This window comes from Chaetodon trifascialis, chromosome 3 (genome assembly GCF_039877785.1).
Source record: "Chaetodon trifascialis isolate fChaTrf1 chromosome 3, fChaTrf1.hap1, whole genome shotgun sequence".
Lineage (NCBI taxonomy): Eukaryota > Metazoa > Chordata > Actinopteri > Chaetodontiformes > Chaetodontidae > Chaetodon > Chaetodon trifascialis.
Window position 1 is genome coordinate 16,082,411 of NC_092058.1, and position 14,541 is coordinate 16,096,951.

At 42.2% G+C, this 14,541-nt stretch overlaps 1 protein-coding gene across 1 annotated transcript in view; it reads right to left on the reverse strand.

Moving 5' to 3' along the window:
• The window catches only part of grm2a (glutamate receptor, metabotropic 2a), a 31,404-nt gene extending 16,863 nt beyond the window's left edge, over positions 1-14,541 (reverse strand). The window contains exons 1-2 of the mRNA XM_070958465.1: positions 13,974-14,541; positions 2,107-2,831 (exon numbers count right to left, since the gene is read on the reverse strand). Of these exons, the coding sequence (XP_070814566.1) occupies positions 2,107-2,634 (528 nt within the window). The 5' untranslated portion in view covers positions 2,635-2,831; positions 13,974-14,541. The remainder of the gene's footprint in view (positions 1-2,106; positions 2,832-13,973) is intronic.

A 14,541-nucleotide genomic window follows, 5' to 3' on the forward strand; every position in this document is an offset into this window, starting at 1 on the left:
CATGTTCCACCATGTCGCTATGGCAATAAGGGTGTTCAGACCAATATTGTTAGTTGTGCTGTAACTGCCTTTGGGGTGAGATATACGCATCTGATTTAACTGGCTGCCCTTCACACAGAGGGGGCACGGTAGCCTCTCACACTGCCAGGCTGGTTCACTCAAAGGTCTGACTGGCTATAGATTACACACAAACCAGGCAGAAACAATATGTAGAGATGGTATCTGCAGCCCAACAACCAGTGGCAGCACAGAAATGCCACACATTCGCACGCCCCAAATGCAAATGTGATAGCATCGCCCCTGAAAACACAGCTGGAAACATAAACAGATCCACCTTGTCTTGTTTTCAAAGGGCACAAGAAAAAAACAGGAAGATTTTATAAGTTGTGTTATGTGACTGGTCCCAGAGACAATGGGTGGAGTCACTCAACCAATCAGCTCAAAGAAATACAGCAGGTTAGCACATCTCATAATACACCTCAGATCTGCATTACAATGTGGAAGGTTATTCATGGTAAGAAAGGGAACTGTGTCCTGTGGAGCACTCCTTCTGTTGAAGAAGATTCAGTGAGAAGCTAGGGCAGTCCTCAGACCTCAGGCTTGTAATAGTACAGTCCATAAATTACCACAAGACAAGGGCACTCTCTGAGGAGCCCCACATACAGGGTTCCACTAGAATTACAGCTCGTTTATCAAATCCTTTATTTCCAAACTGTCCTTTTTCACCAGGAATCCCAATATAGGTGCTCCAAATCCTCCTCTTACATCATTTCCCAGGAGCTCTCTGCCTGTATAATGTATCATCGGACCATACTGTATGTTTGACATTGTGTTTTGTCAGCAGGGAGACTAAAACATTTGTTTCAGAACTGCAGAAAACAGACTTCCAGTACAATCAGGGATTAATAAAAAACCTAACATCCTTTTAATATTAGGATTTAGTCATTTAAATGAAAGTAGATGCATATAAGCAGATTTATTTTCAACACACTGGTTTAAACTTGAATTTGGAGGTTTTCACATGCCCACTTTAGAAAAAAATTGTATTACAGCAGGTAGACAGTGAAGCAGTCATTCACTGTGATAAATCTATTGTTGGCATATCATTGCTGGCCACTGCTGTCTACAAATCATGAGTACAAAGTATGGAAGGATGCCACCTCCTGCCAATTGTCTGGAAGTACCCACAGCAGACTGCCACTGGCAGGGCTTCCTACAGTATCTTTGGTTTATCAATCATCTGAAGCCAATTATTATTTCTGGATGGGCAGAATTGTGATCCTTTCTTCAAACAGGCAGATATCTGGAAAACAAGGCTGCGGTCTCGAGTGAGGTGAACCGTACTCTTCAGCCGAGACAGCAGACATGCTCTTCTGGCTGACTGAGCCGGGATGATGAGTTTTAGTTAATGCTTTAAGGCATGTATATTTGTGGATACTTACAAATCTCATTTCCACGTGACACACTTACATATCTCTTTTCACAATGACTTGAAATTACACCGATGTGGCAGCTGTATTACGAGTGAAGATTTGGAATTCCAATTAACAGAGCTTTCATCACATCAGCTCGAGTGAGTCGAAAGGAGCCACTGCTGCTGAGAGTAATCATGCCGTCACTAGTCATCCTGTCAGCTCGTCCCGAGCACAACATCTGTAGCATGTCTGCCTCTGACAGGGCCATAGCTGAAGTGTGAATTGCCGGGAAAGAGAAAGAGATCTTCTAAATTAGATCAGCCAAGCATATGGGCATACAGGTAAACAGATCCTCCTCGCGGAACTGATACTCATTAAGTCCCTGTGTTAACATCTCGCAAGGGGTAATTGCACACGGTACTTAAGTCTAAATGGACAGTTATATGACCATCCATCGCATTCTGGGTCTTGCTTAACGTCCCTCCTCTTTCTCTGCCTCTCTCTCAAGCCAACAGTAGCTGCTGATGGTTGAATACACCCTCTGTACTTGCACTGTCTTACAAAATTAATGTTGCTTCCGACCAACTCATTTCATGGTATCAGCAGACAATTGAAAACCTGATTATTTCTGCTGCAGATACAATGCAGATAGACACGCCTACTCAGTCAGTGAGTTTTTATTAGCTCCTACCTGGATGGAGACATCGCTGTATGAGCCTCCTATGACCCCAGAGATAGCCAGAGGGACGTCATCGTGGATGGCATAGGAGCCGTCAGGGCACGTGTACTCACTGTCATCCACTTTGGTGAGGGAGGCCCGGACAAACTCCAGAGACTGCTCCAGTGCGTAGGTGTCCTTAGAGCAAGTGTCCAGTATATGAGCTCCCAGTCTGATCCCAGGCAGGATGCGCTCGTCCTTGTTGATTTCATCCAATGCCAGCAGCATGGCCTCCAGTCTCTGGATCCCTCTCTGAGCATTGATCTTCCCACAGTCCTGCGCGCCCTCACCCTTCTGGTGCACAGGGAACAGGCCGCCAATCATCAAATCTCCGTCCAGTGTGATCTCCCTCTTGGAGTCAGTGTTATAACCTACCACAGGCAAACCCTGGGGAGCCTGGGCAAAGAGAGATACGCATAAGCACAGCAGGCTGAGGTGGGACAGCCAGAAGGGTCGGGGCACAGGGCGCACCCCCAACACAGGGGATTTCCCCAATGACATATCCCTGGGCAAAACAAGGTCACCGTCCTGCCTGTGGTTTCTGGTCAGGGTCTGGTCAGCTTTGAAGAAAAGAACAGTAAGGCGCAGCAGCACCAGATCTCAAAGCACCAGTGTTCTTATTCTGACAGAGGCCATTTAGAGCATCAGTGCCATCCTCTTCGTCCTTCTCTTCTCCAGAGTTTTTTGTAGATTACAGCCTGCAGATCAAACAGAGAGAAATTCAGTCACAGCCTTTGAGTTGGAGTACAATGATCCCTTTGTCTGACACATTGTGTCTGCCAGGGACCGACTCGTCCCATGGAAATACTTGACATCTGCGCAAGTAAATATTTGTAGCTTTTGCTGTGTATTGATGATGGATGTGAAATGCTAGACGGAAAAAAATAAAGACGATCCATTATTAGTAGCCACCACACGTGCTACCATGCAGCGGAAGTACACTAATCAAAGAGTTGAGTCTAATTTGACAAGTGCTTATTTCATTTGGTTTACAGAAAACAGAAGGACGATGGAGTCATTCCTTTGCTCCCAGGATCCTGTGTTCCCCAGATTTATATGGAATTTAATGAGAACATGAACTGGTATCTTTCCCAGTTCTCTACATGTGCTCTCCAAAGGTCCTATGTTCGCAGGGTTAGGGTTAAGAGTCAGGGTTTTGACTTAAACACAGTAGGTGAGTTAATGCGTGTGAACAGAATATTGAACATAGGACCTTGGGAATATCGATTGTCCAACACAGGACACTCAGAGAACAAGACTTGAGATGATTCTGATGTGCAGAAGGAATTCTGACGAGGTCTGCACAGTTCTGTATATCATGGAAATAACCAACCAGTAAAATGTCGGCTGCAGCTTGAAGTTAGAGTTCACCATCAGAGCAATTCTCACTGAGGACAACACAAACATCCTCCAAATGGTTTTCTCGTGTTTTCAAGCAGCACACGGTCAAACAGTCATTGTCAGAGGCTTCGCTCAGGGTGTGTGTATGTGTGCTTTATTTTGAAACTCCGTCTCTCCTACTGTTTCATTGTCTGTCTGACCTCAAGTTACTTCCCTTCTAAGGCAGATGATCTCACAACTCTTTTATAATCACATGTGCACATGCTCCTGCACACCAGAAGTCTACAGAGATCATGTCCCCAAGGAACGTTTTGTCAAATCGCATCAGCTACTCACGCATTTTTACAAAAAAACCCCACATAATTTATGCGCTACAAAAGCAAAATGCACATGCAAATACAAGGAGATAAAGAATTGAAATCTATTCCAGGCATACAAATTTATTTTGTTTCCTACTGATTGCATTAGCATGATTTTATCTAGAGCTACATAAACTTATTCATTTGTTCTGCTGTCTGTAAGGTGCTATATTATTTATTTTCAATACAAAGCGAGATGTAATTCCAAAACAATGTGTATTTCTTTTTTCCCAGCAAGAAACAGCACTTTAGTGAAACAAATGTGACTCATACTGAGACAAACAGAGCATTTGGGGTTTGAGTGTTGTTGGAGGAGCACTGCAGAGCTGAATCCTGTCCCTGAATTATCAAAGCATTTACTGTTTGTCTTCATTTAAACTAATAATAACACACAATTGATCTGCTGGGTCAGAGGTTATGGTCAGCTGTAAAATGAAATCCTTGGAGAGGATCCTAGAAGAAGAAAAATTGAGCACAACCTTTGTACTGCCAAGTTACTGTGAAATACAGTTGACAAAAGATTGTGCTGAATTGATTCTGCAGTGCTGGAAATCAGTTAAAGGAATAGTGTTTCCCAAAATGTCATACTATTCCTTTAATTTTGATTACTTTAAAACCACATAAGACTAAAGTGGTCCAGCTTTTTTTTATTTTCCTTCTAATATATAAAAGTCCGGAAATAAAAGATGAACTAGATCACCATAATAAATAAAATTAGCTTTTTCCAGTAACTAAAATTTGTCAGAAATCTGGCATCAATACTTTGCCGAGCCCCGTCCAAATTTAATATGACATTATGGATTTATACTGTATGGATTTGCAACAGAGGAGTCGAGGGGTTATTGTTCAGTCTCGGTGTCAGTCCCCACAAATCCCAGAGGCTTAATTAAGCGGAGGGTTGAGTGTGGGAGAAGTTTGTCGGAGTAAATAATTGAGCTCAAATGATCTGTCTCATATCCACTGTCTCAGCGTGTCAAGCAGGCTGACAAGCAGTAATTAACTGCATTGATGAGAGATTATGAAACCATAGCAGGGAGATATTAATACTCATATTTCTTTCTTTCCATTTCAAATACTAACATACCTATTAAAACAACGTATAGCGCTCAAGGAGTCAGACTGCAGACCACACTCCTTGGGCTTTTTCTCTGTTTCTGTCTTGTCTTTCTCTCTCTATCATCTCTCTTCCTGTTGTTTCCATGGAAACTTGCCGGTAGATAGAGAGGGTGAAGAGGAAGTGGAAGACAGACCAGGACAAGCGGACCAGCCTGACCATGCATGGTGTATGGTCAGGCTGGTCCTGTGGGAGAACTGGGAAGCCTTCACTGTGAACTGATCTGACTCCAGTCAGAGCCATTCATGTTCTGCCTTTTAAACACATCCCAGACAGAGCAATAACTGCAGCCTCCGTTTCAAATCACTCAAGTGTTCAGATATTGCTTTAACATCCTTTTAAATATCTTTGATCAGATCAGTATACTTACTTGTCGAGAAGTGGTTTGATAAAGAGATGCATCTGGTGCAGAAACTGCAGTCTTTTAATAAGAGATACGATGTGGCATGTTGCATTACATTTGATGAACCCTCTGTAAAACATAAAAGCTCTTTTTTCTTCCACACAAGTGTGTGAATGTGAGACCTTCCATTTGCTCCCTCAGCGGCATGCCAACAAGTGAGAGTCCATTGCAACAGCCTGCGCATATTGGCCAAGTCACTACTACTTCCCTCGCATACAAAGGCAACTGCAGACAGGCGAAGGAGCACAGTTGTGTACGACAGGAACGTTCTAATGTTTGGCGAGTGTGTTCTGGCTGCACTGTAGCTCTGCGGTGTGTGAAACTAAGTTTCAAGTCTGGGCTGTTGGCTGACCAAACGTGTTTATTCTGAATAGAATTATGCAGTGAAAAAATGGCTGCAATAACACTGGTGAAGCACTTAAGCACACGGCCTCAGGAGAGAATGGCGACAAAAGGATTTCTGGCTGACACGTTGTCAGTCTCCTCCCTTAGCTTGGATTCCCACAAGAGGCCTCCATCTCACCAGTGGACTCTATCTCTGTCTTTGTCCACTAAACTCCAATTTAACCTACTATGATTGGACATGCTTTTGAAAAATCTATCCAAAAAGGTTACTAATCTCCACATACAGTACTCTCTACATTTAGACACTTCATTTGTGAATCACACTCAAAGCAATACTTTGAGGTTGTCGGAAAAATGCATATTTGCTTTTTGGCTGAGAGTTAGACGTGAGGATTGATATCGCTTTCACATGCTAAATATGAATTAAGCTACCACAGGCAGTTAGCTTCGCATAAAGAAAATGAACAAGGAGAACCAGCTAGCCAAGCTCTCTCCAAATTTGCTTACCAGCAGCTCCTCTAAAGCTCCCTAATTAGCAGACTTCAAGTTTGTTTAATCTTTACAGAAATTGTCCGACACATCACCCCAGTAAATCACAATGAGTATTTACTCTTCAGTTATGGTGCAGATTAAACAAATTCAATATAATGTGTGACTTTATGAGCATTAGAGGCAGTAAAAGGTAGATTTTGTTACCTTTGAACAGAGCTAGGCAAGCTCTTTCCCCATTTCCAGACTCGATGCTAAACTAAGCTAATCAGCGGCTGGTAAATAAAGTAAATAATCTTCCAAAATGTCAGACTATTCCTTGTGTGTACTTTGTCCAGCAGGCACAAGAATGGTCATGATATTTTATGGTTGTGGGTATTACTCTGTTCCTAGCTCATATATTAGATCAGTGTGTGTGTGTGTGTGTGTGTGTGTGTGTGTGTGTGTGTGTGTGTGTGTGTGTGTGTGTGTGTGTGTGTGTGTGTGTGTGTGTGTAAATGACAGATGCTAAGAGTAATATTTACACTTCTGATGTAATATCCCACCCAGGATTCTGTCTACACATTAACTTCAAAGAAAAACTATGCCTCTTATTTTTCCTCTCTTCTCCTATGCAGCCATCTCTGTTTCCCTCTTCACCAGATGGCCTTTTCAATTCAAGAGCATAAAGCCTGCCAGCCTCTTACACACTTCAAATCAGACTGTGTGAAGGAATGGGAGGAGTGCATGGGGGCCGAAAAAAAAAAATAAATGAAAGAAAGATAGCAGATGCGAGAGGGCAAAGAAATTTAGAAAAAAACAAGAAAAAGAGGAGTGGGCGGCAGTGTGGGCAGCAGTGGAAGAGGGACGAGGGTGGAGTTTGAGGAAGATGCTATCCAGACTTTTTTTATGACACTCATTTGCCCCAGGAGAGGAGTGCAGCATTAATATGGTAAGGGGAGGGGGAGTGGAGGTCATCTACTGTATATGCAGGCTTGAGCCCGGTTGAGCAGGTTGGAGATCCCCAGTGGAATGACTTGGAGGCTGGCTGAGAGGAAGTGAAGGTAATGGGAGTCAGGCTTCCCTAAAATCACATTTCCAGCTGACAAAGAGAATGGTCCTGGGTGGGGGAAGACTGAAAATGGTCTGCTAATGCGGAAGAAGAGTCAGGAGTGCCCACACACACACACACACACACACACACACACACACACACACACACACACACACACACACACACACACACACACACACACACACACACACACACACACACACACACACACACACTGCTGAGCACAAACAATGCATGAAGCTTCAAATCCTGGAAGCACCTGCGACACATGAGGCTCTGTGATAGTTTGATGCTGACTATTTGATACTTGACTGATCTCTTGGGACGTATGAAAGAATAAGGCTGGTGATATTCTCTATTTTTCATGCTGTCAACAAAGACCAAACCTAAGAATTAATTGATACAGGGCTGTAAAAAATACATCAGTAATCCACACTGTAATCCACATGAACATGCGTAATGTTTGCTGTGAGAGGATTCCACAAACACCATCCTGCTGCTGTAAATACTCAATGGCTCACCAAAATGTGCATATATTAATCCACAACTAGAAACAGTCCTCAGTAGATCCATAATTTACTCCTGTTTGAGTATCATTTGCTAAAAACTACAGTGCCCAGCTGTTTTATGAAACCCTTAATAAAACATACTTGTGACTCATTTTTGAAAGATTTATGTCTTCAGTAGAAATGAATGGGCTTGGAGCTGACAGTCACAAACAGGGTAGAGAAGTCAAAGAGTACTGAAATGCTGCTTTTGGTCTTTTTACGAGACATTGATAGTAAGGAAAAAAAAAAAACAGCTGCAGCCTTTTGCTTTACAGATGTTTTCATATTGACTTTTATTGCCATATTATATATTGAATTTTTTGCCAAACTTACAACTAGCAATTCAAGAAAAGCATGAAATTGTCACATTTGGGAGACTGGGAGCAGCAAATTCTGACATTTCTGATAAACGCGTTGAAATGAAAAGAGCTTCTCCAGGTTGTACATCGGCGCTTGTTATCAGGGGTTTGTTGTAGTTTGTTTCTTTTATTCTTATATGTACAACTTCTGTAACGTTTTAATTTCTTTTCTGTTCTGGTTTGAACCCGCCCCAAGAGTTGGATCAACCAATCAGTGAGCTCGGTGTGCGTGTCCATACGACATGTTCTTGAGATTTGGGCAATTAATCCTGCATGAGAAAAATACTCTTGGATTCTCTTTACACATCCTCACAATAAGCACTGAGAACAAATGCATGCTGTGTTTTGCGAGTTGATTTCCACTTTGTAGACTCAAACTAATGCCAGTTGTAGTTTCTCTAATCTCATCACAATCATTTGAGTTTCTCCATGTTTGTCATCTTGCATCGACAATCAAACCAGCTCCTCCGAGGTCTGTAGGCAATTTAGAGGTTGTATCCGATGTGTATCCACATTGGATGCATTTCCACCTTTTATGAAATCATTTTCAGTTTTTTCTCACCCGTCCCCTGTGGAATTACTCATAATGACTCATATAAACATGGCTACTTAGCACAGTGAAGTTCTTCAGCCTATTTAATCAGCAGCTTGATCTAAAATGATCTGTAGAATATAGTGACAGCAATCAAGATATTTACAGGAAATCCTACATGGATTATCTCTGAAAAGTCCAGTGTGTGAATCCTTTCAATTAACGCTGTGAGGAAGATTGACTCAGCTGAAGTTACATCAGTAAAACAATGAAACGTCTCCCAAAGATACAACCGCTGACCTTTTCTGATAAGGTCAGTTATACAATTAGCAATTAAAGAGAGAGGATGTCCTTTCACAGCATCTTTGAGTAGCAGCTACTGCAATTAAGAAGGTACGGATCAATTCAGAGGCTCGTTGCATCACTGTCACACACGCTTACATTCACTTGAAAGCTCATATTCAGGTCCTGATTATCATACAATCCAGCTCATTCCATGTATGCTTTCATGCTGCTCCATTCTGTTTTACAAACAGCTTGTCCCATCTTTCATAGCTGACTGTGCTGCGCCTACCCAACCCCCCCTTCATCCAGCTCCTCTTCTCCTCCTCTCTCTACCTGTAAAGAGGGAATCCCTTGCATGTGTTCAAGGGTCCCTTCGCCTCCCAGGAGCCCCATTCTGCCTTCCTCATCAAACATTCATCCTCTCTCTTTGTCTCTCAGAGATCATTACTACCAGTCCTATGATTGGCCGGAGCACAGTGATGGATGTATGGTGCTTTTGTTTCAGAGGTATCTATTGTATTTTTGCATTATTCATCATCACGCCACCACAGTGTTAAAAGAAAGTGGCCCGAAACACCATGATTCTTTTTGGAAATCATTACTAGGTCTGTTCCTGGACTGACAATTGAGGGAATTAAAGTTATATTATCTTAAATGTGACAGGATGAGAGCTCACAATTAGTTTTCTTGTTTCTAAATTACATCATTTATATAACATGTATATATGTATACCGTATATCTCAGAGCAGCAAGGATGGTTTTTAAATAGTTGCTTCATTTTCTCCTAATTTGACAGTTTCATTGCGTTCAGACTGTTGTGATATTTCTGGGGGAATATAGCTACGCAACATTACACAGTGGCATTTCCATCCTTATTTCACAGAGTCATTGTATTCCTTTCTCTTTTTTCTCATGATATTATCTCAATTTAATTCAACTATCCACTAACACTCAAATACATCTGATCTCATTGAGAGACGTGTTCTTTCATAAAGATTGAGAGCGTGTTCTTTCACGGCCCAGGAAACCATTTCTCTAAAACATTAAAGTATCATGAATAAAAGTTTATCAGTCGAAATCCTGATCTGAAAATGAGGAAACAAACCCCACCCACTGACCAGTTCAAAGTTTTAACATCGTCTCCCACACTTGAATTTAGATAAGAAGTGACTTGTTTCTAACAAGGCACATGATTATTGTTTAAGGTATATGCTCATTTGTGAGCTTTAGAGGTCTTGATTGGTGGGCGTTGTCCAATTATTGTGAAGCTGTTGGTGGCAGCTTCATATTCAGCAGACAAACCTTAGAGCAATATCAATCTTCTCATCTCTCAGGAAAAAAGCAAATAAGGCTTTTACCCAAAATGTCCAACTGTTGCATTTCTAAAAACGTGATCACATGGCTGAGAATAACACTGTTGCAAGCAGTAGCTGAAACCTGAGAAATGCAGTGCTAAAACCCCACAACAATGACCACTTGTCACCAGAGTGCTGATAAAAATGAGGACTTTAATGGAGGGATTCTCATTGGGGGTCGTGAGTTGAATGTAGTGCCTCACAAAATGATTCTCAAGAGAGAAATTAAGAAAAAAAAAAACGTTCTGATACACAAAATACTGTAGTTTTACCTTTTCACGCCCCTAAAGATTATTAAAATTAAATTATCCGAGTTGGGAAATTTACCCCAATTGAGGCGCTCGTAAGTAACGGACAACCTATGACAAGAGGTTTCAAGGAGATACAGTATTGCCTTATGTTAAGTCATCACAAGCAGAAAAGGCTGGGAACCACTGCTTTAATGCATCAGAATTGGGTAAACACTCGCAGCTGATAAATTAAGGACAGTTTAAATGCGCTCATTAACTGCACATCAGCTGTCACCACTTTTTATGGCTCTTTTAACAGTACATTAGCTGCAGTAAAGAGAGCTTGGGCTCCACTGACTTGACAGTAATAGTATTAACAAGCAGCTGCCTGTCAGAAATCTATCGAGGATAGGGAAACAAAGACAAACATACTGTGTATCTTTGTGCCCAGAATATCCTAAAATAATGGCTGGGGTGGAAACCATGCATCCATATGAGTTACAGAAGCAGATGAAATCAACAACAGTTCATTATTACTCTCAATTGAAATTATTGATGCAGCTGATGACCCAGAACCCACCTAGGAACTTCTCACACATACTCCAAGAATGTAAAATAGGAATGAGTCATTTGCACTCAGTGCAGCAGATAATGTTAATCTGAGAGTCATGCACACATCATTAATTAATTGGAAGCTTCTCTATGCTTTCACTTGAGTAAGTCCATGCTTAAATCTTTCTACTTGAGCAGAAATCTACTGAAGATACAGTGCTTTCCTCAGTCCAGTGTGAGAGGCTGCATCGTGCCTGAGCTGAAATTAGATTTAGGAAATGTACATACAGTGCATCATTAAAGTTATAATCTTGACGACTTTCATCTAAATAAATGTCTGTTTAGTCACTATGTATCATGGTAATGAAGGAACACAGTGGTGACCGAGCCTACGGCCTATGGATGAAAGCACTGCAGTATTACTACATTCCAAGACAAAGTGCTGTATTAAGGTTCTGTGAATACAAACAGAACATTTCTTACTGCAGCAGCTTCACATTAAAAGCATTTAACCGGCAAAACACAAGTTGACTTTTATTATGGATCAGTGGATCAGTTTGAAATAATGCAGGGAGCAATGGATGAAGACGGTGCAGCCACAGTGAGCTCCTAGACGAAAAACTGCAGGCTGCACACCTCCAACTTCTCCGCAAGGTAACCAGCTCCTTTTGCTGTGCCCTGCTGTGCGCAGACTCATGCTGCGTGCATCATAAAGTCAAATCACAGCTATTAATATGACAGCAGTTTGTTTTGCTGCCCCTAGAATTCTGTGACCTGTAGGTATTAAACCACAGTGACTGTTATCATCAGTAACTACAGGTGATGTCAAATCAACCAGGACAGAATCTTCCAGATTACTTTAAAACACTTCCATTTATTGTGTCAATCTAAAATTAGGACCTGCACTCTCTCTTTTTCTCCCTGTCATTTCTTGTCTTTCATTGTCACTTTCACACTAGTGCAGATCTACTGTTAGTCTACAGGATACAAATCTGGACATAAATACCTGCAATTTCAACAGTGCAGCGGGACATTAGATATTGCATTTAAACAATCGTTATGGGTGTCAGGTGTACACTTTAAACCAGTTTTTATGTGAATGATACCTGCAGACACGCCACTGCCAACCTCACACCTGCACGTGTGTGCACATGTGCGAGTGAGCGAGGAAGATGAGGCTATTAAGTAACGACAGGCTATTAAGTATTTTTTGACCGGACCAGAGTGATTTGTCGTCCAGGAACTGAATGACTGATAACTGGTAGCTAATACAACACACATGCAGCCACTTGAAGAGTTTTTAAAGGGGGCTTGCTGTAAGAACAGACTTGCCCTGCCTGTACTAGAAAAATCAGGCATTCGAGTAAAGCTATTACAGTGAATGTATCTGAGCAAAAGCCTTTGCTGCTTTGGTTTCTCTTTGCAGATAATGAGTCATGTTTGCATTGTTTGTTCCAAAACTCTTGAGTGCCGCCACCCAGCTCTCATCGTCCAGCACCCAAAGTAATTAACAGGGTTTCCCAGTCCTCATGTTAAACTGGCACTGAGTCCCATGCTATCAAATCAAAAGTAACAGGTGAGGCAGACTGCATTCAGGATGAAGCAGTGACAGACAGACTGTTACTTTCCCTTTCTGGATTCACATGATGGCAGTGGAGCATGGTCTTCTTCAGTCAGCCATGACCTGAATAATTTACTGTAATCAACATCTTCGGCAGTGAGCGCTGAGCTCGCTCATCATTTCAGATTCTAAGTCTCACTGATATGCCTCTTTCTGCTGTGCAAGAATTTCAGAAACAGTCATCTGACACACTAACGGTCGGTTTAACGCTTTGCTAATGATTTTGGTTTCTGTGTGGATCTGTGCGTTGATTGAACTGATTAAACTGCATTCTTGGGGTGTCTGTTGTGTTTTATCTGCTGAACATGCAGCACACAGATGCCCCTGGGACTGGAGGAAGCATCCACAGTCCATTTTGCTTCCCTTTATGACTTTGTCCAGTATTAGCATGCAGCCTCCAAATATCTGCGCCTCAGGCTATTCATTTAAATTCCTCGTGTTTAAAAATGCATTTTAAACTGATGATGATATGATAATCAAAGAATTACACGGAATCACCCTATCCATACTCACACATACAGTATCTCACTGTTCTCGTACTGATTTACAACAGTGTGATGTTAATCTTCACTGATGTGGCTCTCTCAGTTTGGATTATTTCATTTCAAGAGGAAGAAAAGAATAATGAGCATCCTCCTGACAGAAACCAAGCGAAAAGACGTCTGTCTTCTTCTCTCCAAAGCCGTGTGGCGCACAAACTATTCCTCGAGTCTCTGACTTTTAAACAGACTTTCTCAGCATTGTTTCCCACTTTTTTTTTTTTAATCACACAAAGTGATTTTTGCCAAACGAGCGAGATTGAAGACATGGCGGTCGCTGTGCAGCCTGCTGCAGAGCCTGTTTAGTAGTTTGTCAGCAGCCTCGCACATGTGGAGGGTTGTGCAGCAAGTAGACGTGGCCGCAGCCACAGATGTAGTGGTCAATACAAAGAGGGTAAAAATGTGCTCATCATATGGCAGACAGTCACCACTGTCAATAATCAAAGACAGTATTGACAGAAGATAAGAAATTACACTCTAATTTATGCCTTCATTTATCATTTTAGATTGCACCAATATGACAGTACTTTAAAGATGTAAATTACAACAAAATAAAAAAGTGAGCTCAACTCCTCTATTTCAAAGCTGAATAAACTGACTCAGATCACCAGCTCGTGGAAGTTCAAAGGAAAAAAATAAAATAAAAAATACACCTTCAACGCACAAATCAGTCGAGACGAAAACAAACAACACATCCTCCACAACATGTCTCACCTGTGCGGGGTTCCTCAGTGTCCAGCGCTGCCGTGCGTTCACCGGATCATGTAAACCCACCGCATGTCCTCTCGCAGCAGCTTTGAAGCGTGAAGCCGGCGCGGCTGAGGAGTGGAGCGGAGCGGAGCGCAGCGCGGCGACCGATGAAGGAGGCGAGCCTCAAGTTTGAGCCGCGCGCCGGGAGCTGTCCGCGGTGCTGAAAAACCTCGAGCGCACGACGGATTCCTGGAGGTGTGATCCCGCTGCCAGCGGTTCAAAAGTCACATTTCCTACATGCGCTTAGAACAACAGCAGCTGACGCCCACCTGATTGTGCTGATGAAAAAAAAGACGTTTCACTTTCTTGAGCATCAACTGTGGAGAAATATAATCAATTTAAAGACCGATAAAATGTGACGTTTATGAGCGTGATAGGATGCCAGACGATCTGCTTTAGCGCTCAAAGAATCCGCACACAAAGTTAGAATTCTACCTGTTACTCAAGTGAGCTGTGCAAAAATCTTCAGCGAGTGGCAGCAGTGTTTTCAGAAATGCGCTCGCTGCAGATGAGCCACAAACCTGAGAGAGCC